Source organism: Megascapheus bottae, chromosome 26 (assembly GCF_031878675.1).
Source record: "Megascapheus bottae isolate mThoBot1 chromosome 26, mThoBot2.hap1, whole genome shotgun sequence".
Lineage (NCBI taxonomy): Eukaryota > Metazoa > Chordata > Mammalia > Rodentia > Geomyidae > Megascapheus > Megascapheus bottae.
The window spans coordinates 269,026-292,690 of record NC_143534.1 but is presented as its reverse complement, the minus strand read 5'-3'; the positions used below and the strand labels follow the sequence as shown (position 1 = coordinate 292,690).

At 47.9% G+C, this 23,665-nt stretch overlaps 1 protein-coding gene across 2 annotated transcripts; it reads left to right on the top strand.

Annotated features, from left to right (window-relative positions):
- Positions 1-341: 341 nt before the first annotated feature.
- On the top strand, positions 342-20,113 carry Taf5l (TATA-box binding protein associated factor 5 like). 2 transcript variants are annotated; one of them, XM_090318711.1, is made up of 5 exons: positions 342-533; positions 4,625-4,769; positions 6,511-6,615; positions 12,501-13,225; positions 18,236-20,113. In XM_090318711.1, exons 2-5 carry the CDS (start codon positions 4,628-4,630, stop codon positions 19,031-19,033), a joined length of 1,770 nt encoding a protein of 589 aa, XP_090174837.1. In that variant the 5' UTR covers positions 342-533; positions 4,625-4,627; the 3' UTR covers positions 19,034-20,113. The 2 variants fall into 2 exon arrangements, with proteins under 2 accessions (XP_090174837.1, XP_090174838.1); XM_090318712.1 differs by lacking the exon at positions 342-533 and adding an exon at positions 797-867.
- The last annotated feature ends 3,552 nt before the right edge of the window (positions 20,114-23,665 follow it).

The following is a 23,665-nucleotide window of genomic DNA, read 5'->3' as shown; positions in this document are numbered from 1 at the left end:
CAGACAGCCCAGCCGGCGGCGGAGGGCGGAGGGCGGAGGACCGGGCCCCGGAGGCGGGGAAGCCGGCGGAGAACCGACTTGAGTGCGGCGCCGGGAGGGGGGACCCCGCTCCTCGGCGCGGGGCTGGCAGGCCCGGGCGTCGTGGGACGAGGCCCCGCGCCGAGCCGGCTCCCCGGGGGCCGCGGCTCGCCGGCCGGGGCTCACCTGGCTGGTCCGCGGTCCGCGCCACACGTGGAGGCGGCGCTTCCGGCAGACGCCGACGTCGACGCCGACGGCGCGGGGCGGGGCGGGGCGGCGCAGGCAGCGCCAGCCGAGCGCCGAGTGCGCCCCGGCCGCGGCGTTGCGCGTCGGCGGCCCAGCCCGGAGGGCCGGCTCCCTCAGGCCGTCATGGGGCGGCCGCCCAGAGCCGCGAGGTCCCGGGCGCGGGGCCTCGGCTAGTCGGCCGCGAAGCAAAGCCCGGCGGCAGGCGACGGAGGCGAGAGCCGCGGGAGCCGGGGCGGTGGCGAGGCCGCGAGAGCCGCCTGGGATGTTCAGTGAGCGCGGGCGGGCGGACGGGCGGGCGGGCGGGGCGGGAGGGGAGCGCGGCAGGGGCGGGGCGGCGGGGCCGCAGGGGCGGGGCCTTGGCGGCCGGCGACCCCCAGCGCCGCTCGCTCCCGCCCCCCCCGCGCACGCCGCTCTTCCCCGCGCGGGCACCTGCGCAGGCCCGGCCTTCCTCCCCGCGGGCCGGGGCGACCCGCACGTGGCGGCGCGGGGCGGGAGCACGCGCGGAAGCGCCCGGCTCGGCGGAAGTGGGCTGCCGCGCCCCGCGGCCATCCGGGAGTCGCGGCCCCGCGGACCTCCTGGCGGTTGTGGTTCCGGCGTCGAGAGGTGAGTCCGGCGGCCGGCGGCCGCGTCCGCCCCGCCCGGACCCGCCTGCAGGGGGAGCGCCGCGCGTCGGGCCGCGGCCGCTCCGCCCCGGGGCGCACGTGCGCCGAGCCGCCCGGCGGAGCCGCCCCGGGCCGGGAGTCGCCGACGCCGGCGGGCGGCTGCGCCCGGTGGAGCGGGGCGGCCCCCGCGGAGCCCGCCGCCCGCGGGACCCTTGCGAGCCTCCGGCTCCGCTCCTGGAAACGGAACCAGAAAGGAGCTGCGTGTAAGATTGGCCGGGTTGGCAAACAGCGAGTGTAACTGCTTCTGGGGAACACGCTTTCTGGGTCCGCCGTGAGCGTAAGTTAGCGTGCTAGCGTGGGTCTCTCCTGTCCGTGCGCCCCGCTCGCCCCTCGCCCCTCGCCCCCGTCGACAGTGTGGCTGGAACTGGGGCTTGGAAACTCGCTTAGCCTTTTCTGCTCAGGCTGGTGCTCTAACGACTGAGCCACACTTCCCGCCCCGCCCCTCTTCTGGAGTCTTACCGCGTTCTGCCTGGGCGACCCTCAGACCGCAACCTTCTGAATAGCTGGGATTTCAGGCACGAGTCCCCGGCTAATTTTCATTACGAATCCTAAGACTTTCCTGCCAGAAAAAACTTGAGTCTTTTGAGCATTTCTCTTCCTTTTCTGTGTTTGCAAACGATATTAACGTGGGAGAGTTTGTAATTAGCAGATGGATTATGCAAAACTTGGTGAATTAACATTTTTCAACTACCTAGTGCATTTCTTTCACAAAGAAATTTCTATCATAATTTAGAAATGGTACAGTAACCATGGGCCACATGTGGTTATTTAACATTAAAGTTGCTGTCAGTGCAGTTCCTCAGTTGTGCTAGCCAGAAAGCCATGTGTAGTGATGGCTATTGTACCTAACCAGACAATTCTAGAATATGTCCATCCTTGCTGAAGACCAACCCCCTCCCCCCCCCAAAAAAAAACCTCACACATGTTGGAATGGAATGTTGTTAGCACATCTTGGAGACCTCACTTTGCTGCAAATTCCAGTTCAAAATAGTGATAAACATGAAGATAAATGTTCCTTAGACTCATCAGAGCCTGTTTCTTCTGTGCACATTGGTAAATGGAGACTGCATGACAAGTTATGTGCCCAATCATAATCAACAGTGTGCTAGTCAGTTCCTTATATATACACGGTACCGTGCTCTGTCACATTAATGGAGTTTGTCTGTGTTCAACACACATTAAAGTTAGGATCAAATATTTGTCATTTTTTGGTTCATAGAACTTAAAATGTTCACAAGCCCAACTGTCAAGAATTCCAGGCAGAAACTAGAGAGCAAAGGTCAGAAAAGCCACTATCCAAAGGGACTTGCAGGTTTTTTTCTCTTTTTTGGGAGGGGTGGTTATTCTGAGGGGAACAGTTATGGTGCTTACCTAGCATGAGTAAAGTCCTAGGCATGTTCCTTAGTACCACATAAACAGAAAAGGCTGGAAAGGGCACTGTGGCTTGAGTGATAAGAGTACTAGCCTTGAGCAAAAGAAGCTCAGTAACAGTGCTCAGGACCTGAGTTCAAGACCCAGGACTTGCACCAAAAAAAAGAAGTCTCTATTTCTAGGATATTATTTACACATGCTTGCCTTTTCCTCATATGGTAGTTCTTTTTTAAAAAAAAAATCTTGTTTTAGAGGTGACATACTGTGGGTTCACCTTTACATAGGTCAAGTAATTTCCTTTTGCATAGTATCTGTTCTCTCATTTTCTCCCATTCCTTCTTTCCTATCTCCATCCATGAATTGCATAGCCCCCACACACACACCCATGTGATACCACGGAATCAAACCCAGGTCTTCGTGCATGCTAGGCAGGCACTTTACCACTAGGCCGGACTCCCAGCCCATGTAGTTTACTTTCATCAATATTTAGTGCAGCCGGTGCACTCCACTTTTTCATACTTTTTTCTTTTACTTCCCCCCCTCCTGCTTCTGCTCCCTCCCCCACCCCCTCTTTTGGCATTGCTGGAGCTTGAACTGAGGGCCTAGGAACTGTCCTTGGGCTTTTTCAAGGCTAGCAGTTTACCCTTGAGCCACAGCACCACTTCTGGCATTTTCTGTGTATGTGGTACCAAGGTATCAGACCTAGGGCTTCATGCATGCTAGGTAAGCATTCTGCCACTAGGCCCTCTTCCTCCTCTTCCTCTTCCTCCTTTTCCTCTTCCTCCTTCTCCTCCTTTTCCTCGTCCTCCTCCTCTTCCTCCTCCTCTTCTTTCTCTTTCTTCTCCTCTTCCTCCTCCTCCTCCTCTTCTTCTTCCTCTTCTTCCTCTTGCCAGTCAAGGCTACCACTCTACCCCTTGAGCCATAGCACTACTTAGGCTTTTTCTGCTTATGTGGTACCGAGGAATCAAACCCAGGGCTTCATACATGCTGGGCAAACACTCTACCGCTAAGCCACATTCCCATCCCCAGGGAATTCTTGAATAGCCAGGTTAGAGAATCATAGGTGACTGATGCAAACAGTAGCCACCGAAACAACTGTCTTATCCATATTGGTGGATGAGTGATGCTGAGAGCAGGGATACTACTCTCAAAGTACCAGAACCTTGTGTTAGCAACGAAGAAGCAGCAAAATAGGTCATGACCATCAGATGCTTAAATGCACTGTCAGGAGGAAAGGCAGATTCTGTAGTGAGAAAGTAGTTCAGTGTTTGGAATTCATGGTGTTTCCTTATGTCACTGAAAAACAGCCTCATTGTACTAGCACCCCCCCTTATTGTGTTCTTTGTAGTAATCTGGAAAAGAAATACACAGCTAATACATTGTCACTGTCCTATGCTAATATCACATGGCTGTTGTTTGTAATGTACAGTACTTTTGCATGTGCCTTCTGTTTTCCCTTCATTTGCTTTTGGGGGATCTGAAAAGTAGCCTTCTGTTGGGAAGATGCAAAGTATTTACAGATGGTCTGGGAACAGGGCTTTCGTGAGTAGCTGGGTAAAATGGGAGCTTGGTTATTCACTACACACTGTATGAGAGAAGACATTGGGAACAGGTAAGAATTAGATAGAAATAAGCTTGAATCCAGACACAGATGGGCTCAAGCCTATAACCCTAGCTACTGGGAGGCTGGGATCTGGAGATGGAGGATCAGAGCCAGCCCAGATAGGCAAATCCAAAAAACATTTGTCTCCTATTAGCCAGCAAAATGATGAAAGTAGAGGTAGGTGTGGCTCAAATAGAATGCCAACCTTAAGCAAAAAAGCTAAGTATGAGGGCCTGAGTTCAACCATACTGACACCAAAAAGAGAAAAGAAACAAAATTGACACATACTTAGGTAATAGAATAGATTATGTCCTATAGCTATTTGGGAGGCTGAAGCCAACTCAGGCAAAAAGTCACTGACATCCCATCTAATCCAGAAGCCGGGTGGGATGGTATATACCCATCATCCCAACGGTGTGAGAAACATATAAGGAAGGTTGCAGTCAAGTCTGGTTTGGACATAAGCACAAAACCCTATCCAAAAAAATAACCAAAAAAAAGCAGGGCTGTGGATGGGGCTTAGAGCATTTGTTTAGCAACTTCAAAGCTCTCAGTGTACAAACAGCCCTCTTCTCCCTCAAAACAGTTGGCCCCACGACCTCTGAAACCAAAATGATAGAGTATCACACTGATATTGGGGAACTTGAGGCTGGTGGCTTGTCTGACCCTGTGGTTTGTGTGTCCCCTCTGCTGCTCTTCATTCATCTTCTGAACCCTCCTGTAGGTCATGAAACGTGTGCGCACGGAGCAAGTCCAGGTGGCAGTATCCTGCTACCTCAAACGCCGGCAGTACGTGGACTCAGATGGCCCCCTGAAGCAAGGTCTGCGACTCTCACAGACTGCTGAGGAGATGGCTGCCAACCTCACAGGTAGCAGGCCTCCTGGGGGTGACAGGCGGGAGCGGCTAACCCTAGGGTTAGCTGGTCCAGCTGGTCCTTCACGGCTGGGCTCACGGTCACTTCCATGGTCCCTGTGGTCCCAGGCTAGAGTCACTGTTCCTTTCTTAGAGCGTGTGATAGCACATACAGCCCATATTCCACAAGACCCCTGACCCAGCAGTAGCAAGTAATTATTACTTAGGTGTTTTTGAGTTTATGTTTTAATATGATACGATCTTTTCGTGCCAGGCATTTGGTGATAATGAAATACGTTAATGGTGGGATGGGGTTGGAATTAGTGTTTTCTGGAACCTTGCTCTGGCTCCCCCTCTTACATGCTCATACCAGATCCTTCCTTTTTGTGTCTGGACTTCTACTCTTCCACTACTGTTTCTGCTTGTTCCAACCCTCTGTCCTACCAGCAGTCTCCAGCTCTAGTCCTTCTTCACGCTGCACAGTGGTTCATTGCCTCTTTTTCCTCTTCCTCCTCCTTTTCCCCTTGAAATGGTAGAAGGAATGAGCAGAGTACAAGAGAAACCATATGCAGAGTTTACTTACCCAGTGTCAGGTTGAAGGGAGTTGTTCAGGTGATAAAATTGCATTGAGGGCCTCAGTTTGGAATCAGGTCAGGTAAAAGGCACAGTCCGGTGAGAAGTGAAGTCAGGAAGGGGTAGTGGAAGGAGAGGAGAGGGTGAGAAGCTGGAGGTGAAGAGGGAGCACAAGAAGCCCATTCTCCCCTGTTGGGGCTTCCAGTCGATCGTGGGCTCACCTTTACCTGAATCCTTCTCTTTCATCTCCTTTCATACACTTGTGGTGGCTCCTCAGCCCTACTGTGTGTGTTGCCATTCCTCTATCCATATTCCAGTGTCTGGCTGTGTTTGGGTTCTATTAGTCACTGTGAAAGTGGCTTTTCCCCATCATCCTTTGACCCCTTAAAAAACGGATGAGAGAACTTGAAACTTTTTTGTGTGAAGCATAAACTGACAGGATGAAAATTAGGTATGTATTCTCATGCTGAATGTTAACACTCCAGCCTTCGTTCTTCACTTAGCTCCCAGAAGACTAGTCTCTGGGAATTCTAGCCTGCAGAGGACAAAAGACCAAATGACACTCATTTTAAGAAACTCCATGTAGGGCGTCGTGAGTGATGAGCCTACTGTATACATTCCGCACTCCCACCCACTCTTGAGTGTCATCGTTTGCATGAGGAACCTGGGAGAAGACTTTCTTGTTCGTAAAAAAGATAGGGGAAAATGATTTTTTTTTCCTCCAATATCAGGGCTTGAACTTCTAGTCTCATATTCTCAGTAGGCCTTTTCTGCTTATAGCTGGTGCTCTACCACTTGAGCTATATACTTCTAGTTCAGGTTTTTGCTCATCAATTGGAGGTAGAGTGTCTTGGGCTTGTCTAACTTAGACTGATCCATGCCACACATATGGAAACATATCAGGACACCAGCCAGGTACTTCCAGATAAATCTCAAGAACACATTGTCTGTCCTCTGTCCACTTCTTTGTCCTGCACTTTTTGCGGTTCTATTCTTTGACTTCACTTTATGGGGTGTTAGGGGAGAGAGGAGACAGGTGTTAACAGCTTTTCCGTAGTTAACCAGAATGCCTGCTTACCTAGGAAATCTGTTACAGGGTCAAATGTCATTGGTGCTCCAAACCCTGCAGGCTGCCACTTTCTGGATATTAATTATCTTGGTTCCTCTCTTGTCTTTTTCCTCAGTCCAATCAGAATCTGGTTGTGCCAATGTGGTGTCTGCAGCCCCATGCCAGGCAGAACCCCAGCAATATGAAATACAGTTTGGACGGCTGCGGAGTTTTCTCACGGGTAAGCCGTTGGCACAGGAAGCTTTTCTTTTTTAAGAAATAGAACAATGTAAGTGTCACTGAGAAGCTATATTATGTTAGGTAAGAGGTTACTGCATGCATCCAAACGAGATTGAAGTGTGCAAAAATGAGAAGAGAGCTCTAGGTATTGGTTGATTGATTGCTTTTCTGTGGCCTGTGTTGAATTAAGGAAAATTAAATACAGTTGTTTGAAATGTACATTGGTATCCCTGATAACAAGACTGTCCATCTCAAGATCGTCTTGGCCCTTCATTTCCCAAAGTGTAAAGTTGTTGTTTAGACCCGTTCATGGTTAGTAACCCACAAAATCAGTAGCTACATTACAATCACTAACTCACTCTGGTTTTTAAAGTGAATCACATCTGAAAAATTAGTCCTGAAAGCAATAATGATTTAAAAATAACAAGACCTCAGTACCACATACACAGAGCTGAGAGTGGTGCTGTGGCTCAAGTGGTAGAGCACTAGCCTTGAGAAAGCCAAAGGACAGTGTCTAGAACCTGAGTTCAAGCCCCAGGACTGGCAAAAAAGAACACACACACACACACCATCATCATCATCATCATTAGGCCAGGAGCATAGCCTAGTGTTTGCCACACGCATAAAGCCCTGCGTTTGATTCCTGGGTACTACATACTCAGAAAAAGCTGGAAGTGGCACTGTGGCTCAAGTGGCAGAGTGCTAGCCATGAACAAAAACTGTCCAAGGACAGTGCTCAGGCCCCGAGTTCAAGCCCCAGGACTGGCAAAAATAAAAATAAATAACAAAACCTTTCATTTTCACAATAATAGTATGTAACAAAACTGAATGTGATTATATTTAATAACCTGTTTCTCAGCATTTTTTCTGTGATTTGTGCTATACTGTCTGTTATTGCACATGGTATATGTATGTCATTGGTGACGCTGGACAAATAGTTTAGTAGGAGGAGATTATATGTTATTATATGTTCATATTAATGTTGTCACTGGATGGTTTGTGAGAATATACTGCTTCATAAAGTCTGAATGTGCTAGAAAATAAAAGAAAGAAAAGAGAATCCTGGAACCCATCTGGCATCCCATTTGGAAAACAGGATCACCTCTTTTTGTTCTAGGATAACTAATCACAAATTAAAGCTACAAGCTGCAGTAAGAGAAAACACCATTGATTCTAATTACTAAGTAGGGTATTTTGCTGACACTCTGTACACAGAACACCTGACAGAAATGGAAATTGTTCTCTGCCCTCAAAGTATTGAGAGTTACTAGACATCAGTAAATGTAAAAAATCTAGTTTTAAAATTTTGGACTAGGGGCCAGGAGTTTGGCCTGGTGGTAGAGTGCCTGCCTAGCATGCACAAAGACCCAGGTTCAAATCCTCGGTACCACATACATAGAAAAAGCTGGAAATGGTGCTGTGGCTCAAGTGGTAGAGCTCTAGCCTTGAGAAAGCCCAAGGACAGTGTTCAGGCCCTCAGTTCAAGGCCCAGGACTGGCCAAAAAAAAAAAAAAAAACTTGGACTAAGCCACACACCAGTGGGTCAGACCTAGAAGCCTGAGTACTAGGCTTCCTACTGGGCTTCAAGAGGACAAGATTTGAGGATCTCAGTCCAGAGCCTAGGCAATAAAGTCCATGAGACTCTTCAATTAACTACCACAAAGCTGGAAGTAGAGCTGTGTCTCAGAGTGGTAGAACACTAGTCTTAAGTGAAAAAGTTCAGGGACAGTGCCCAGGACCTGAATTGAAGCCCCAAGACTAGCCAAACAAAAACTTTGTACTCAGGTCATAGCTCAGTAAACACAAGGCCTTGAGTTCAGACCCCCAATATCACCCAAAAAGGAAAGTTTATTAAAACAATGTCATTTTTAGAAAGTGAGTAAATTTTTGACATGGTTAGATTTGTCACTCCATTAAAGTGTTCTCTTACTTTCATGGCAGAGCCTTCTCAGTCTGCCACTGAGTTGATTCAGCCCATACCCAGGCAGTGTTGTCCTGAGTTGTACTGGCATGGTTTTACTCACGTGGTCTCACATGGTATACCATTTGTCCTGTTAGAGCAGAAGATATGCTGGTCCTGGCATGGTCTGTTCCATTGAAGGTGCTAAGATGACCCCAGCACTTTTTGTGGGGTTTCTAGTTTAAGGTTTTTTTTTCCTTTTTTCCAGTCTAGGACTTGAACTCAGCTTGGGCACTGTCCGTGGGCTTTCTCAAGGCTAGCATTCTACTACTTGAGCCACAGTACCACTTTCGACTATTTCTGTATACGTGGTACCAAGAAATTTATACCCAAGGTTTTCTGCATACTAGGCAGGCACTCCTGGCCTGGGTTTCTAGTTTTTAATCACTGAAGTGCTGGATTGATTGGAATGTCTTGTTCTTACAGATCAAAGCAAGCAGTTCTCAAGTGCAATTACACATCCCTTTCCTCATTTGACCCCTGGGTCTCTCAGTACTTTTTTTTCCCCCCTTTTTGTTGGTTGTGGACTTGAACTCTGGGCCTGGGCGCTGTCCCTGAGCTCTTCAGCTCAAGGCTACCACCCTACCCCTTGAGCCACAGCTCCACTTCCAGTTCTCTAGTAGTTAATTGGAGATAAGAGTCTCACGGACTTTAGTGACCAGGCTGGCTTTGAACTGTGATCTTCAGATCACAGCCTCTTGAGTAGCTAGGATTACAGGCGTGAGTCACTGCGCCTGACAGTGCTTTTGGGGTTGTTGATGGGGAACTTCTATATTTGACAATACCATCTTTTTTGTGTGTGGGTCCTTCTTTCCTCCCCCTTCCCTCCCTTGCTTGCTTGCTTGCTTTCTCACTTTCTCCTTCCCTGCCTTCCTCCCTCCCTCATTCGTTCTCTCTCTCTCCCTCTCTCTCTTTCTCTCTTTCTCTCTCTCTCTCTCTTTCTTTCTCTTTCTCTTTATCTTTCTTTGTCATGGGGCTTTTATTCAAGGCTTGGGCACTGACCCTGAGCTTCTTTTTTTTTTTTTTTTTTTTTCCTCAAGGCTAGCACTCTACCATTTGAGCCACAGTGCCACTTCCAGCCTTTTCTGTGTATGTGGTACTAAGGAATTGAACCCAGGGTTTCATGCATGCTAGCAAGTACTCTACGGTGAAGCCACATTCTCAGCCCCCTTATTTTCATCTTGGAGTTTTTTGCCTTGAAATTTACATTCCAGCAGATTGCAACCCATCAGTCACATCCTTATGATGTTTAATCTGGTTTCAGAATTGAGAGGACTGTCTGTGATTTTATCCATATTTTGTTTCTTTAATCCATCTGTTAGATTTGGGGGGAGAGTTATTGATATTTGTCAACTACTTTTCCTAGAACATTTTCTCCCCCATGTTGTCTCCAAAGAGCATAACCAAAGCAAGTGGATGGATACTTGTTGAACACCAGATATTGAGATGTGGGACACAAGCATTAGTCCAATCCCAACGACATGCTGAAAGGAAGTCTTTTAATAAAGTTAGAGTATAATGAATGCGTTTTCACTCAGCATGTCATGAATGAGAGTGTACATGAGGCCAAAATCTGACTAGTGATTAAGCAGCAGAAAATGGTTTTCCATAGCACTCACAGAAGTCAGTTTATTTAAAAACAAAAGCATTAAGTTGGGCCAAAGCAAGCCTTGTTTGTCCTGGTTCTCTTACTTTCTGTGGGGTTTAGCCACACTTTGAGGTACCACACTTCTTGGCCCCTTCTGTCACTTTCATTTGCTCCTAGTGAAGGAACCCCATTGCCCACAGCACTGTTCCTTGTGTTCCTGCACACAACTGCTGCCATGCCCTGTCCTCCTGGCTTTCTTGCTCCCAGGTCCTCTTCCTCTTTAGCAGTCTACAAAACCAACTGGTCCCCTCCCCCCAGCTTTACCTCACAGCATGAGGCAGAGGCAGCTGCTCAGCCTCAGAGTTGGGGTCACAGGGCACTTAGTTGTTGAGTATATAGTAAGTGGACAGTTGGAGGAAAAGGGCACACTTTCTTTATGGTGTGTTCCTTTCACATTAGGAAAGGATATTTTATGAGTGTGCTTTCAGCCAAACACAGAAAGTTATTATTGCAAGGGAACAAAATTTGGAGTGGCAAGTAAGATCATCTCACTTCCAAGCTGATCTTAGGTTACAGGTGGCACACTTGGCTCCAGATAAGGAAGGACAGTTTCAGTTAAAGTAGCAATGTACTTCTTTGTTTTAAAGCAGAGCAGCTACCGCCAATGTTTCCTGCCAGTTTTTTCCTAAATTTACAATTTAAAATACCTCTCATTTGAAAAACTAGGATTCTAAGTTGTAGAACCCTTCATTCCTCAACAACATATGTTGGAAGTGTAGTGTGTTAGAGCTGAGTCTTTGTGTCCTTTGTGTATCTATCATATCTTGGTATTTCAGAAATTTTCCAGACATTCTCCAAGGCATTATAGATTTTTAAAAAGTATCAACATCAGCATTAGTCAGATTCTGATTAGTCAGGTTTTACCAGACAAAAAGAACCAATAGGATATTTATAGAGAAAGAGATATAAGGGCATGCCTGATGGAGATATGGAAGTTGGCAAATCCAAAATCTGCAGGACAACTGTCAGGCTGGTAGACAAAGAAGGGTTGATACTGTAGTCCAAAGGCTAGCGCTCTACCACTTTGAGCCACAGCTCCACTTCCGGGTTTTTTGATGGTTAATTGGAGATTTAAGAGTCTCACAGACTTTGGAGCCGGGGCTGGCTTTGAACTGAGATCCTCAGATCTCAGCCTCCTGAGTGGCTAGGATTACAGGAGTAGCCTATTCCTTTTTAAGTCTGCTTACTTTAAACCTTGTCTACCAACTCAGTATTCCATCTCTTGTGAAAAAAATCTTCACTGCATATCTAAAACCATACCTAATCAAAGACCCGGGCACCATTGCTGCCATTGTAATCCCCGCCCCTTTTCAGCTTGGCACATGTGGCTTCTTCATGTGCCGTATTCAGTCTCTGAGTAAAGACATTTACAAGAGTGTAAAAACAAAACAGTAGCACCATGTGATTTCCTAGCACAACCCTACTATCCTGTGCAGCCAAAAATGCATTAATGTGTTTCCAGAAGGGGGGCTATGTCCTTGCATCACAGTCCACAGCTTAAGTTGTAATGTTTTTTGCTTTTAACGAAGTCAGAATGAGAAAGCTGGCAAGACAACTTGGTATGAACATTGTCATCTTATCATTAGGGCATTCCATCATGGATAACTGATGTGTCAATGAACCCATTGTGTGTGCTGTGATTTTACAGGCTACAGTCTCTTGTCAAAACTTCCTTTAAGTGTGGTATCCATATCATTTTGAATATTCTGTTCATTGCTTTTTTTTTTTTTTTTTTTTTGCAAATCCTGAGGCTTGAACTGGGCCTGGGCACTGTCCTTGAGCACTTCTGCTCAAGGCTAAACACTATCACTTCTGCCACGACACCACTTTTGGCTTTTTCTGTGTATGTGGTACTGAAAAATCGAACCTAGGGCTTCGTGCATGCTAGTTGACTACTCTACCAGTAGGCCATCCTCCTGGGCCTGTTCATTGCTTTAAAATTATAATGGAGTGTGTTGAAGGGCCGTAGAAGTGTGGGGTTTCTGATTTTAGAACTGCTTTCATATTGGAGAAGATGCTGAACTCTAAAGCCTTTGCTCAAGAGCTGCTAAGTTCTTATGAGTGAGAGCAAGTCCTCTACTCCCTGGGCTAAACCTCCAGTCTCAGAAGCTGTTCTCCTTCCTCTTTCAGAAAGGCTTTGAAACTGCAGAATTCCCTGCAAACTGAGGTTTTGATCCGTCTATAGGAAAGGGTCCTGACCAGGAGTTAGGGTATGGGGCTCCCAGGAAGGCACCTGTTTCGTAAGCCTGCTGAGTGTCACCTTTTCTTTTCATTGCAGATTCTGACTCCCAGCACAGCCATGAAGTAATGCCTCTCCTCTACCCCCTCTTTGTCTACCTCCACCTCAACCTGGTCCAGAGCAGCCCGAAGAGTACCGTGGAAAGCTTCTACAGCCGCTTCCATGGGATGTTCCTGCAGAATGCAAGCCAGAAGGATATCATCGAGCAGCTGCAGACCACGCAGACCTTCCAGGACATCCTGTCCAACTTCAAGCTCCGAGCATTCCTAGACAACAAGTACGTGGTCCGTCTCCAAGAAGACAGCTACAACTACCTGATCCGCTACCTCCAGAGTGACAACAACACTGCCCTGTGCAAAGTCCTTACTGTGCACATTCACCTGGACGTGCAGCCCGCCAAGAGGACAGACTACCAGCTCTATGCCAGTGGCGGCTCCTCCCGTAGTGAGAGCAGCAGCCTGGAGCCTCCAGAGGTGCCCAGCCCTATTCTGCAGAACGAGGCTGCTTTGGAGGTCTTACAGGAGAGCATCAAGCGTGTCAAGGACGGGCCTCCTTCCCTCACCACCATCTGCTTCTATGCCTTCTATAACACAGAGCAGCTGCTGAACACGGCAGAAGTCTCTCCTGATAGCAAGCTGCTTGCTGCTGGGTTTGACAGCTCCTGCATCAAGCTGTGGAGCTTGCGTTCTAAGAAACTGAAGTCAGAGCCCCGCCGCGTGGACACCTCCCGCATCCGCCTGGCTTGTGACACTCTGGAAGAGGAGGTAGGATCCCACTTTGTCTTCCCATACCTGACAAGTCTCGGTGAGGAGGGGCACCCACATTTTCCTCCCAATTCAAGCCCTATAGATCAGCTACTGAGTCCTGACCATACCTAACTAGGTGGGAAAGCTGTTCCTCAGTCAGTATTGATTACTGCTGGGAAAGCAGGTTCTACTGCGGAACCCCATTAAAAGACCTCCATCTGATGTTGACTTTGTGTAGGTCAGGTTTGTGTTTGTGTACCAGTTCATGGGTGAACTGAGGTGTATGTGCTGCATAGGCACAACAGTCATAATCAGGACTGCTGAGTCAGGGTATGCACTTAGACTAGTAAGCAGTGTCTTCACCCGCAGAAAGCATGTAGTCTCATAGCCCCATCAGCAGTCAGGACTCTGGGACTGGTCATCTGAAGCCAGCACCAGCTGAGCCCATTTGCCACCATCCTCTTGCTCCACATGCACAGGTCACACTCTGAAGGCTGAGATCTGAAGATTGCTGTTCAAAGCCAGATGGGGCTTCAATCAACCACCAAAAAGGCCAGAAGTGAAGCTGTGCCTCATGGTGGTAGAGCACTAAACTTAAATAGAAAAGCTCAGATATAGTACCCAGGCCCTGAGTTCAAGCCAGCCCCAGGCCTGGCACCACCAAAAAAAAAAAAAAAAACAAAAGTGACAAGCCAGGGCACTGATGTCTCACACTTATCCTAGCACCTCAGGAGGCTGTGATCTGAGAACTACAGTTCAAAGCCAGCTTGGGCAGGAAAGTCATGAGACTCTTATCTCCAATTAAATACCAAAAAGCCAGACATGGAGCTGTTACTCAACTGGTAGAGTGCTTGCTCAAATGAGAGAGCAAGGGTGAGACTCTTGAGTTCAAACCCAAGTACCCATGCACACACACAGGCATGCACGCAGAGTTGGGGTGGTATGCTACAGAGAGTAGAGTTGCTGTGTCCTCAAAGTCTTGTAATGACCTACCAAGTGCTTGGGTTGAGATAGTTGTGAGAAGGGTAAGCGGCCACCCAGGTCTCGTTCTTTGGAATCTCCACTGCAGCACACGAGCCAAAGGAGACCTGGACAGTAGCGATGCATGTGAAAACACTGGAGTGAAAATCACTTTGGGAGACGGAAGCTGATAAGGATCTCAGGACTGTTGTACACACCAGAGAGCTGTGATCTGGTCTTTCCTGTTCTGAGTCATGTGGTCTTTGAACTTTGGTTTGGCATCTGAGGCCGTATAATGAGGGTTCATACATGAGTAGTCTGGATTCCCATGCACAGCTCTGATTTCTAAGACTCTGAAGAAACCCTCCCAAATATTTACTTTTGCTCTTCACTGAGCTTGAACTTTCAGACTGCACTGGAGACAATTGTAGCTGTTGCTCCGGGTACAACTGAAGGATATTGCTCTTGGTGATTTAAAAACAAGCAAACAAAAAGCCTTTTCCTACTAACTGATGATTTAGAGTTTGGAAATTACCTAGAGCATTAATGTAGAGGAACCTTAGGTTTCCAAGGAATTGTAGAGACTTGGATTTAAGTTGTGTGAGGAACTCAAGAGAGAAAGGAATTAAATGTGACTGGTGCTAAGGAATAAGATAGGAAGGAAGTGATACACTGTCACTGTCACAGTATTGATAGCATGAGCTGGGGTAGTAGCAGTGGGGAAAAAAAAGTGAAAGCAGAACCCAGTTGCTGGTTGGAAGGAAAAAGGAGATGTTTTTTGAGCTTGAGCAGAAGGTGGCAGCAGGAAAAGGCTGTCTTCACAGACAGCGCACTTGGCCCCCTGGTTTATTCATACCCATATTGAAATAGTGCAGGCTCTGGCCTCTGCTTCACTGTGAACAAACGTAACTTCAGCCCTGGAGTTGGGATGACCATCCTGTTGCTGAGGGTTCTCACTTGGGCTTCTGCACTCTCGGCAGTTTCGAGGAACTTTTCTGACAGGAGCAACATTTTAAATTAGCTCGGATAGTTAATCCAGTGAGAATTTGGCCTTTTTTTTTTTTCTTAAATATAACCACAACGAAGACTTTCAGTGCAAGGATCAAAAGTAAATGTTGAAGCCACTGGGATTGTAGAGATAATGGGAAACAGGAAAGGTCCGTGGGACCGTGTCAAAATGATTTGCAAAGAAGTGGACATGTTGCACAACTCTGCACTGAAGTCAATGAGTTGTATGCTTAACTTTGTGAATTTTATCTGAGTGTAAAGAAAAGCAGGGCTGGGAATGCAGTGCAGTGGTGGAGTACTTGCTTTACGGCATGAAAGGCCCTAGGTTCAGTTCCCCAACACTAAGAGAAAACAAAACTAATAGCAACAAACAGAAAACAATAGCCAAAAGCACACTCCCCCCCTCTTCATTACTTAAATGAAGTTGGATTTGCAGTGTTGTCCTGAACCTTTGGAAGGTGTACTGGGTCAGTTCTAAAGTTTTAATGATTGCATTATCGTTGCTGTTTTGCAGTACAAGGATTTGAACTTAGGGCTTCACAACTGATAGGCAGGTGTTCTAACACACAAATGTTGCCCATAACCTTTAATGTATTTTTGTAATCCAATATGGGTAGTTTTATCTCAGCACGCAAACAGTATTGCCATTTGTGAAATTCAGTATATAAATGTCTTTGTTCTAAGTCTTAGAAATCTACATGTCATCTCACACTAGCTAGCAGTCACATTTTCTACTCTTTTAATTCAAGTTGCTGTCATCTCTTACATGTTTACCAGTGACTTGACCTTGTTCGCAAGTCTTTTTTTTATACTGAATTTTTTTTTTTTTTGGTCTGTGGCTGGGGCTTGAACTCAGGGCCTAAGCACTGTCCTTGAGCTTTGTCAAGGCTAGCACTCTACCACTTGAGCCACAGTACCACTTCCAGCTCTTTCTGTGTATGTGGTGCTAAGGAATCTAACCCAGGGCTTTGTGCCTGCTAGGTGAGTGCTCTACAAGTCTTAAAACACTTGAAAGCCTAGCCAAAGGTAGCTTTACTTTGGATAGTTCTAGAGAACCACTCTAAAGTCAGACCTCAAAAGTTTGTCTGTGTAGGGAGTGCTGTGAGAGTCAGGGTTCTGAGATGTCTTAGCATAGAGCATGCAGCCATCACATTGATGATTTAGGGCATACATCAGCAAGCCACAGCACCAAGGGCTGGCTGTACAGTGATATTTGCAGATAGGTTTATATTTAAGCTTTAAATTCTGTGCATATTTAATAATTACATAGTAGAGTTTATTGTCGTATGATTATACTTCACATTTGGACTGCTTGCTTGGTTTCTGCAGGGCAGAACTGTGAGTAGGAGAGACAGGAGCCAAGACCCCTAGGGTGGGTTATGTGTGCTGACTGCAGACCCGGGTGCCTGTGAGACTAGGTTGAGCCATGCTAACAGACACAACTTGTTTATTTTAGGCTGTAGTCCTGTCAGAGACCTGGCAATGCCAGCCTGCCAAGCAGAAGTTCTATTATCTCCGTTTCTTGGATTTTACCATCAACTGGGCACTTTTCTGGCTTGGGCCCTGCTGGCTGGAGTTATGGTCCATTTACTCCACCTCCAGGCAGATGCCTCAGAGGTGAAGGCTTGCTTCCACTCTACAGTGCACTACCTGAGATCTCTGTGTAATTGACCTGTGAACTCTCTCCCCTCCCTCCCCCATCTCTTTCCCCCTCCCACCTCTCTTCTTCTCTTCCTCCCTCTTTCTCCCTCTCTCTCCCTCTCTCTCCTAATATAAACTTCCCAGTGCAGTGCATTGGGTCGTGTGAGATTTCAAAGCATTGCTGTAATCTGAAAGTTAAGTGTTTAGTGGAGCCCCAAGTTCCAGATGCTTATGTATTGCTAATGGCGGCAGTAAATAGCCATTGTGAGTATTCACAGACATCAGCATCTGTTCTGTGCCCTCCATGTGTGCACCCTCGAGCTGTTATACTTTAATAGTAATTTCCCAAGTGAAGTAGAAGGTTCCCTTTCCCTGTAGGGCCAAGGTAGGGGGTATTTGACAGGTGTAGGATAGACATGGATGTTCTCATAGGCTTTTTGTATGGTCTGAAACTAATGTTACAAATGTCTTAATGGCCCTTGGCAGAAAGAAGGTCCCCATCTCACCAGAAGAAAACCTTAGACCACAGGGCCATGTGGCGTATGAGTCTTTGCCTTGCTTTGTGTGCAAGTAAAACCTACCATAGACATGATTCTAGTTATGAGGGAAGTAGCAACGTCCTTGTGGGCTGGCTGTGGGTGTGGGCTCTGATCCGCAGGACCATTAGTGGCAATCTCATGAGTCACTTGCTCTGTTTAATCAGGATTACATCTATATACCTTACTTTGTCACCTTGGAGGAATGTTTTGGACTTCCATCTTCATTTCTTCTGCGTTATGAGCAATTTGTGGCTGGTGGTGAGGTGGTAGGGTATCACGTGACCTTACTGTGCTCTCATCCTTAGCCCCATCGTGGGAGTCATGAACCTGCCTAGGTTCTTTTCTAGTCCTTAAATTCGACCTACACTTGTGCATTCTATCACTGACCTACACCCCCGGCCTGTCTCATTATGTAGCCCAAGCTGACCTCAAACTCTAAATCCTCCTGCCTCCTCGGCCTTGCGAGTGCTAGAATTAGAGATAGGCAACTCTGTGCCTGGCTCTGGGTTTCTTTTCATGTCATAATAACAGGAAGCAACTTCACAGCTTACAAAGACACCACCATACTAAAGACAGTATCTAGAAACTTTATATGTTATCTTCAATCTAAGAATCAGGATTTACAAACTTAGAGCCAGAATTTAAAATTAACATTGTGTGTGTGTGTCTTTGAAGTGATGTTGCTGCAGAGCACACTTAAGGCCATCACGTTTTGGGTTATAAAGAGCTTTCTTTCTGCTGTGTCTCTAGACTGGCCTCAAAGGGTAAGGGCCATCCTGTGATGGACAAACTTCCCAAGCAGCCCTGCTCTCAGTCTTTCCCTGTCATGGATGCATTTTCCTCTGCTTGCTAAATATTTTCTTTTATGTGCTATGTCCAGGAGGAGGAGGATGACAGCGTGGGCACAGAGATGAAGATACTCCGGGGTCATTGTGGCCCAGTGTATAGCACACGGTTCCTTGCGGACAGCTCTGGGTTGCTGTCTTGCTCCGAAGACATGTCCATCAGATATTGGGACCTCGGGAGTTTTACCAACACTGTGCTGTACCAAGGACACGCCTACCCTGTGTGGGACCTGGACATAAGTCCATATAGCCTGTACTTTGCCAGTGGCTCCCATGACCGAACTGCCAGGTTGTGGTCCTTTGATCGGACGTACCCGCTGAGGATATACGCAGGGCACTTGGCAGATGTGGACTGTGTCCGATTCCACCCTAACTCAAACTACTTAGCCACAGGCTCAACTGACAAGACTGTGCGGCTGTGGAGTGCCCAGCAGGGGAACTCGGTGCGGCTCTTCACAGGCCACCGTGGCCCTGTGCTCTCCCTTGCCTTTTCTCCCAATGGTAAGTACTTGGCCTCTGCGGGTGAGGACCAACGGTTGAAGCTGTGGGACCTGGCCTCTGGGACTCTTTTTAAAGAATTGAGAGGCCACACAGACAGCATCACTAGCCTGGCCTTCAGCCCAGACAGCGGCTTGGTCGCTTCTGCCTCCATGGACAACTCTGTGCGTGTCTGGGACATCAGGAACACATGCTGCAGCACGCCTGCTGATGGCTCGTCTAGCGAGCTGGTGGGTGTGTACACAGGGCAGATGAGCAATGTCCTGAGTGTGCAGTTCATGGCCTGCAACCTACTTCTGGTGACTGGAATCACACAAGAAAATCAAGAACATTGATATTTTCTGTCTTGGTGGTGTGGGCTGCCGGGGCTAGGAGATCCGTGGCCACAGTCATGAACATGCTGAGACTGAATCCCTGATTGTGGAAGAACCAACCCTTCCCCCTCCTGGGCCCTCCCTGCTCAGCTCTTGCACATAGCCCCAGTATCCCAGGACAATGGGGCAGGTGGCATCTAGACTCTGAGTGAGAACTAGAGGTCACTTGTGAGTTCTCAGAGAACCTGCCTGCCCTCGTGTGCAAAGCACTTTCTCATCCTCTCCCTGGTGGGTTTGGCTGGGGCAGCTGCAGAGGGCTCCCTGGAGCAGCTGAGGGAGGTGCCACTGCTCCACCCTTGGAGGGAAGTGAGCACAGCAAAGGAAAAGAAAAGGAAGGGATGGTCTTGGCAAATTCTTTCCGTTTCTCTATGACAAGAGAACCAGGATTTTTTTTTATTAGCATTGTTATTATTATAATTGCTATAGAGAGGAAGAAACCTAGCACTGGCAGAGAGGAAGGACCTTCTCTGATTATCTTTTAGGTTTGCCTCCTGGCACTGGCAATGACACTTGGAATTTTGAGGTTCAGGGAATTCAGAGAATTTGGTGGCCCCGTGTATCAGGCGAAAGGGAATTCTTGGGGACACTCCTGCCAGGTGACATGTTTCTAGAAGTGGAGTTGAAATTGGGCAGTTGCAGTAGTGGTGGAAAAGATTATTTTCATAGCTGCACAATAATTCTTTCCCCTGAAGAAAACAATTATGACAGGCTAGGGATGTTGCTCAGTAGTCCAGCGCTTGCCTAGCATGCGCTAGGCTCTGGTTCATCCCTAGCACCGAGAAAAGATTATGCTAAAGAATAATTTGGAATTAATCACAGATAGCTTTAGGAAACGCTGAGTTTCTAAATGACTTTATTCACCGTCTTTTTCTCCTGTGATCATTTGCTCCCACTCTGCACTGATGACCAGGTTGTGAATGAATCAGGCACACACATGTGTACCAGATGTACAACATCCAATGTGTGGGAGAAGGACTGGGTGTTTGCTTTCTGAAAGAGTTATTTTGTATTTTGTTTTCTATTAAAATGTATTTAGTTTCAAAAAAAAAAAAAACTGTGTTAGCCTTTCATTTATACTCTAGGACAGGCCTGAGAGTGTACTGAGGCCTCTTCAGAGTAGCAGCCAGCACACTAGACCAACCCAAGGCATGTATTTCTGCCGGTTTATTTTATAAGTCCTCCCAGTATGCTCTGGATTACTGGTAGCAATAATTCTGTTTTTACATTCAGGATTGCCACCTTCTGACTGGAGACTACATAAATTTTTACTAATTAGTTTTCTGGGAAGGTAAGGTCTTCCCTCACAGTTGTAAAATCTGTAAAGACCATAACAAGTGACTAGTACATTCACATGCTATTAATTTCAGGTAAAGGACACATTCAAAGATTAAAGAATGCTAATGCTAAAATTAACTTAATATTTTGTAGCTAAAATAGATTGCTTTGGGTCAGAAATTAAAGTCATGTTTTTAATGTATCTTTTAATAGAGAAATAATAGTTCTTTGTGCTATGAGGTCATGGTTTCATTTCTACATTGAAATGTTCACACATACTTAGGAAATAGCACTGATGAGTAAAACTGAATTCATTTCTTTTTCTTCCCCCAATCCTAGGGACTGAATTCAGGGTCTGAGCATGGTCCTTGGGCTTTTCTCAAGGCTAGAGCTCTACCACTTGAGCCTCAGCACCACTTCTGGCTTTTTTTTTTTCTATGTATTTGGTACTGAGGAATCGAACCCAGGTCTTCGTGCATGCTAGGCAAGCACTGTACCACTAGGCCAAACTCCCAGTCCATGGATTCATTTCTATTTCGGTATTTTTTAAATACTGGCTCTGGTGCTTCATACCTTATAACCTAGCCATTCCCAATGCCTGTATCCAGTTCACTCCTGTGACTGGCATCATTTAGGAGCTGAGTCTGGTAGGAGCGATTTTCTGACTCTAGTTGCTCATGGGGCAGCTGGTATCCCATCAGCTGTGTCTGGCACAAATTTCTGTCCCTTACAGCTGAAAGTACTCTGATGACATGGCTTCCTAGTTAGCAGGAGCCCAGAGACTTCTGAGTTCCTGGCACTTCCATTCCAATGCCCACAGATGTCTCTTAATTGTCTCATAAGCACCTCAAATTTAGGAAGTGCTAAATGAAGTCCTTAGATGGGTGGATTTGATGGCACATGTCTGTCACCCATTACTGTAATGGCTAAGGCAGGAGTATAATATCTATGATGCTAGCTACTCAGGATCCTGAGATCCAAGAAATTGAGGTTTGAAACTAGCCCAGAGAAACAAGTACTTGAGACTCCTATCTAATTAACCAGCACCCCAAAAATAAAAAAGGGGGGGAAAGCACACCTGTAATCTTAGCTACTTTGGAGGCTGAGATCTGAGGATCATGACTCAAATCCAGGCCAGGCGCTAGAGAGTGCAGGACTCTTGTCTCCAACTAATCACTAGAAAATGGGAAGTGGGGCTGAGGCTTGAACTGAAGAGTGAGGAGCTAAACTAGCGGGCTGGGGGTGTGGCTTAGTGGTATGGTGCTTGCCTAGCATGCATGAAGCTCTAGGTACAATCTCAGTACCTCAAACAAAAGGCCAGAAGTGGTGCTGTGGCTCAAGTGGTAGAATATTAGGCTTGAACAAAAGAAGTCCAGGGACAGTGCCCACCTAGTCCCTGAGTTTAGGCCCCAGGACTGGCACAAAAAAAAAGTAGCCTGGGAGTGTGGCTCAAGTGGTACAGCACCAACCATACTCAAGAAAACCAAGCAAAGCTGGGCACCCGTGGCTCACATCTGTAATCCTAGCTACTCAGGAGGCTGAAATCTGAGGATCACAGTTCAGATCCAGCTTAGGCAGAAAAGTCTGTGACTTACTTCCAGTTAACTACCAGAAAGTCAGAAATGGAGCTGTGGCTCAAAGTACTAGCATTGAGCACAAATGCTCAGAGACAACACTTGATGTAAGGAAACTTGAGTCAAGTATGTCTCAGGAATAAAGGGCAGAAAGTGAACTTGGTCAACCAACACACTTTTACGGGATAAAGGCTGAGAGGATGCCAGTCTTGCAGGCTGACTAGAGACAAAAGGAGAGTGAATCAGGTGGTTAAGGGGTCTGGGATACTCTGTCCCAGCAAGGTGTTAGGGTGGGGACAGGGGGAGAGTCTGTGCAGAGGTGTCAACCATGTGGCTTTCAATTTCCAGGTTATCTTTTACAGCCACAGGGTGTGTGTGGGGATAGGGAAGGAGATGGGAGATGTAGCAAGATCTGTGGCAAGGCTGTTTTGCAAAGATATGGGGGCGGGAGGTGAATATCTTTTAAGTCATTTTTCTGTCATTCAGCCCCTGAGTTCAAGCCCCAAGACTGGCAGCACACGTGCACACATACACACACACAAAGTTGGTGTTGACGGCTCACCGGCTGTAATCCTAGCTACTCCAGAGGCTGAGATCTGAAAGTCATAGTTCAAAGTCAACACTTGTGTTTTACTGCCTGAGTTACTGCGGGAGAAAGGTCCTAAACAGGATTGAGGGAGCTGCTGCTGTGTCCCATGTGCCGGTTCCACCTATTGCTCCTGCAGTCCTGGGCTGGCCACCCTGTTGTCTTTTGAGAGTCTACCTGCACAACCAAGTAGAATGCTTTGGAAGCAACCAAGGTGCTCTCAAGAGCATCTCTTGAATTCTGCCTGTGGCCCACTCTACGCCTTTAAACCTATTAAGAATCTGTTTACTTGGGGGCCTGCCACACCTCTTCTGTGGGAAGGATTTTTACTTGGTTCTGAGGCCATTGTGTTCTGGTATTCTGTCCTGTGAACCCAACCACATCTAAGCCGCTTGCCTCTTTGTTTCCTAACACCTTAAAGTATTTTTTTGCCCTTTCAAAGGCCAAGGATTTTTTTTTTCAGGCAGCTTCCCCATGGACCCGGGTAAGTCCAGCACTTGCTTTGTAGGTAGACTAACCGGGCGTGGCGCTGTCCCTGAGCTCCTCGGCGCCAGGTTAGCGCTCTACCCCTGCAGCCACAGCACCACTTCTGGCCTTCTGGTGGTTACCTGGAGATCAGAGTCTCAGGGACTTTGGTGCCCGGGCTGGCTTTGAACTGCGATCCTCCGCTCTCAGCCTCCTGAGTAGCCAGGATGACTTGCCAGAGCCTCGGGTGCCGGCTAGATGCCTGGCCTGGGACGGGTCACATTTCCGGTTGTTCCGGGGACCGCAGCTGCCTGGGAGGGGGTCGGGCGGAGAGGAACCGAGGGCGCGTGGGAGGACCGGCCGCTGCGTCCGGGCAACCGGCCGCGAGGCACTGAAAGTGCTTGAAGCTGTCTGGCGAGCGCCTGGTCCCCGCCACCTCCGGGTCCCGCTCGCCACCCGCCCAGACCAGGCTCGGCGAGGGGCTGGGCGGGAGCCGGCGCGGGCTCCCGTGCGCGGAGCAGGGGCGCCGCCCCGGCCGGTCTGGAGCCGCGTCCCGGCCCGCGCGTCGCCTGGGGCGGGGCGGGGCGGCGGCGAGGGGCGCGGGGCGGGCGGGCGGCGAGGGGCGGGCCGCGCGGCGTCCACGCCCCGGGTCGGGGCCGGGCCGGAGGGTCCTGGGCGCGCCGCGCGGCCGGA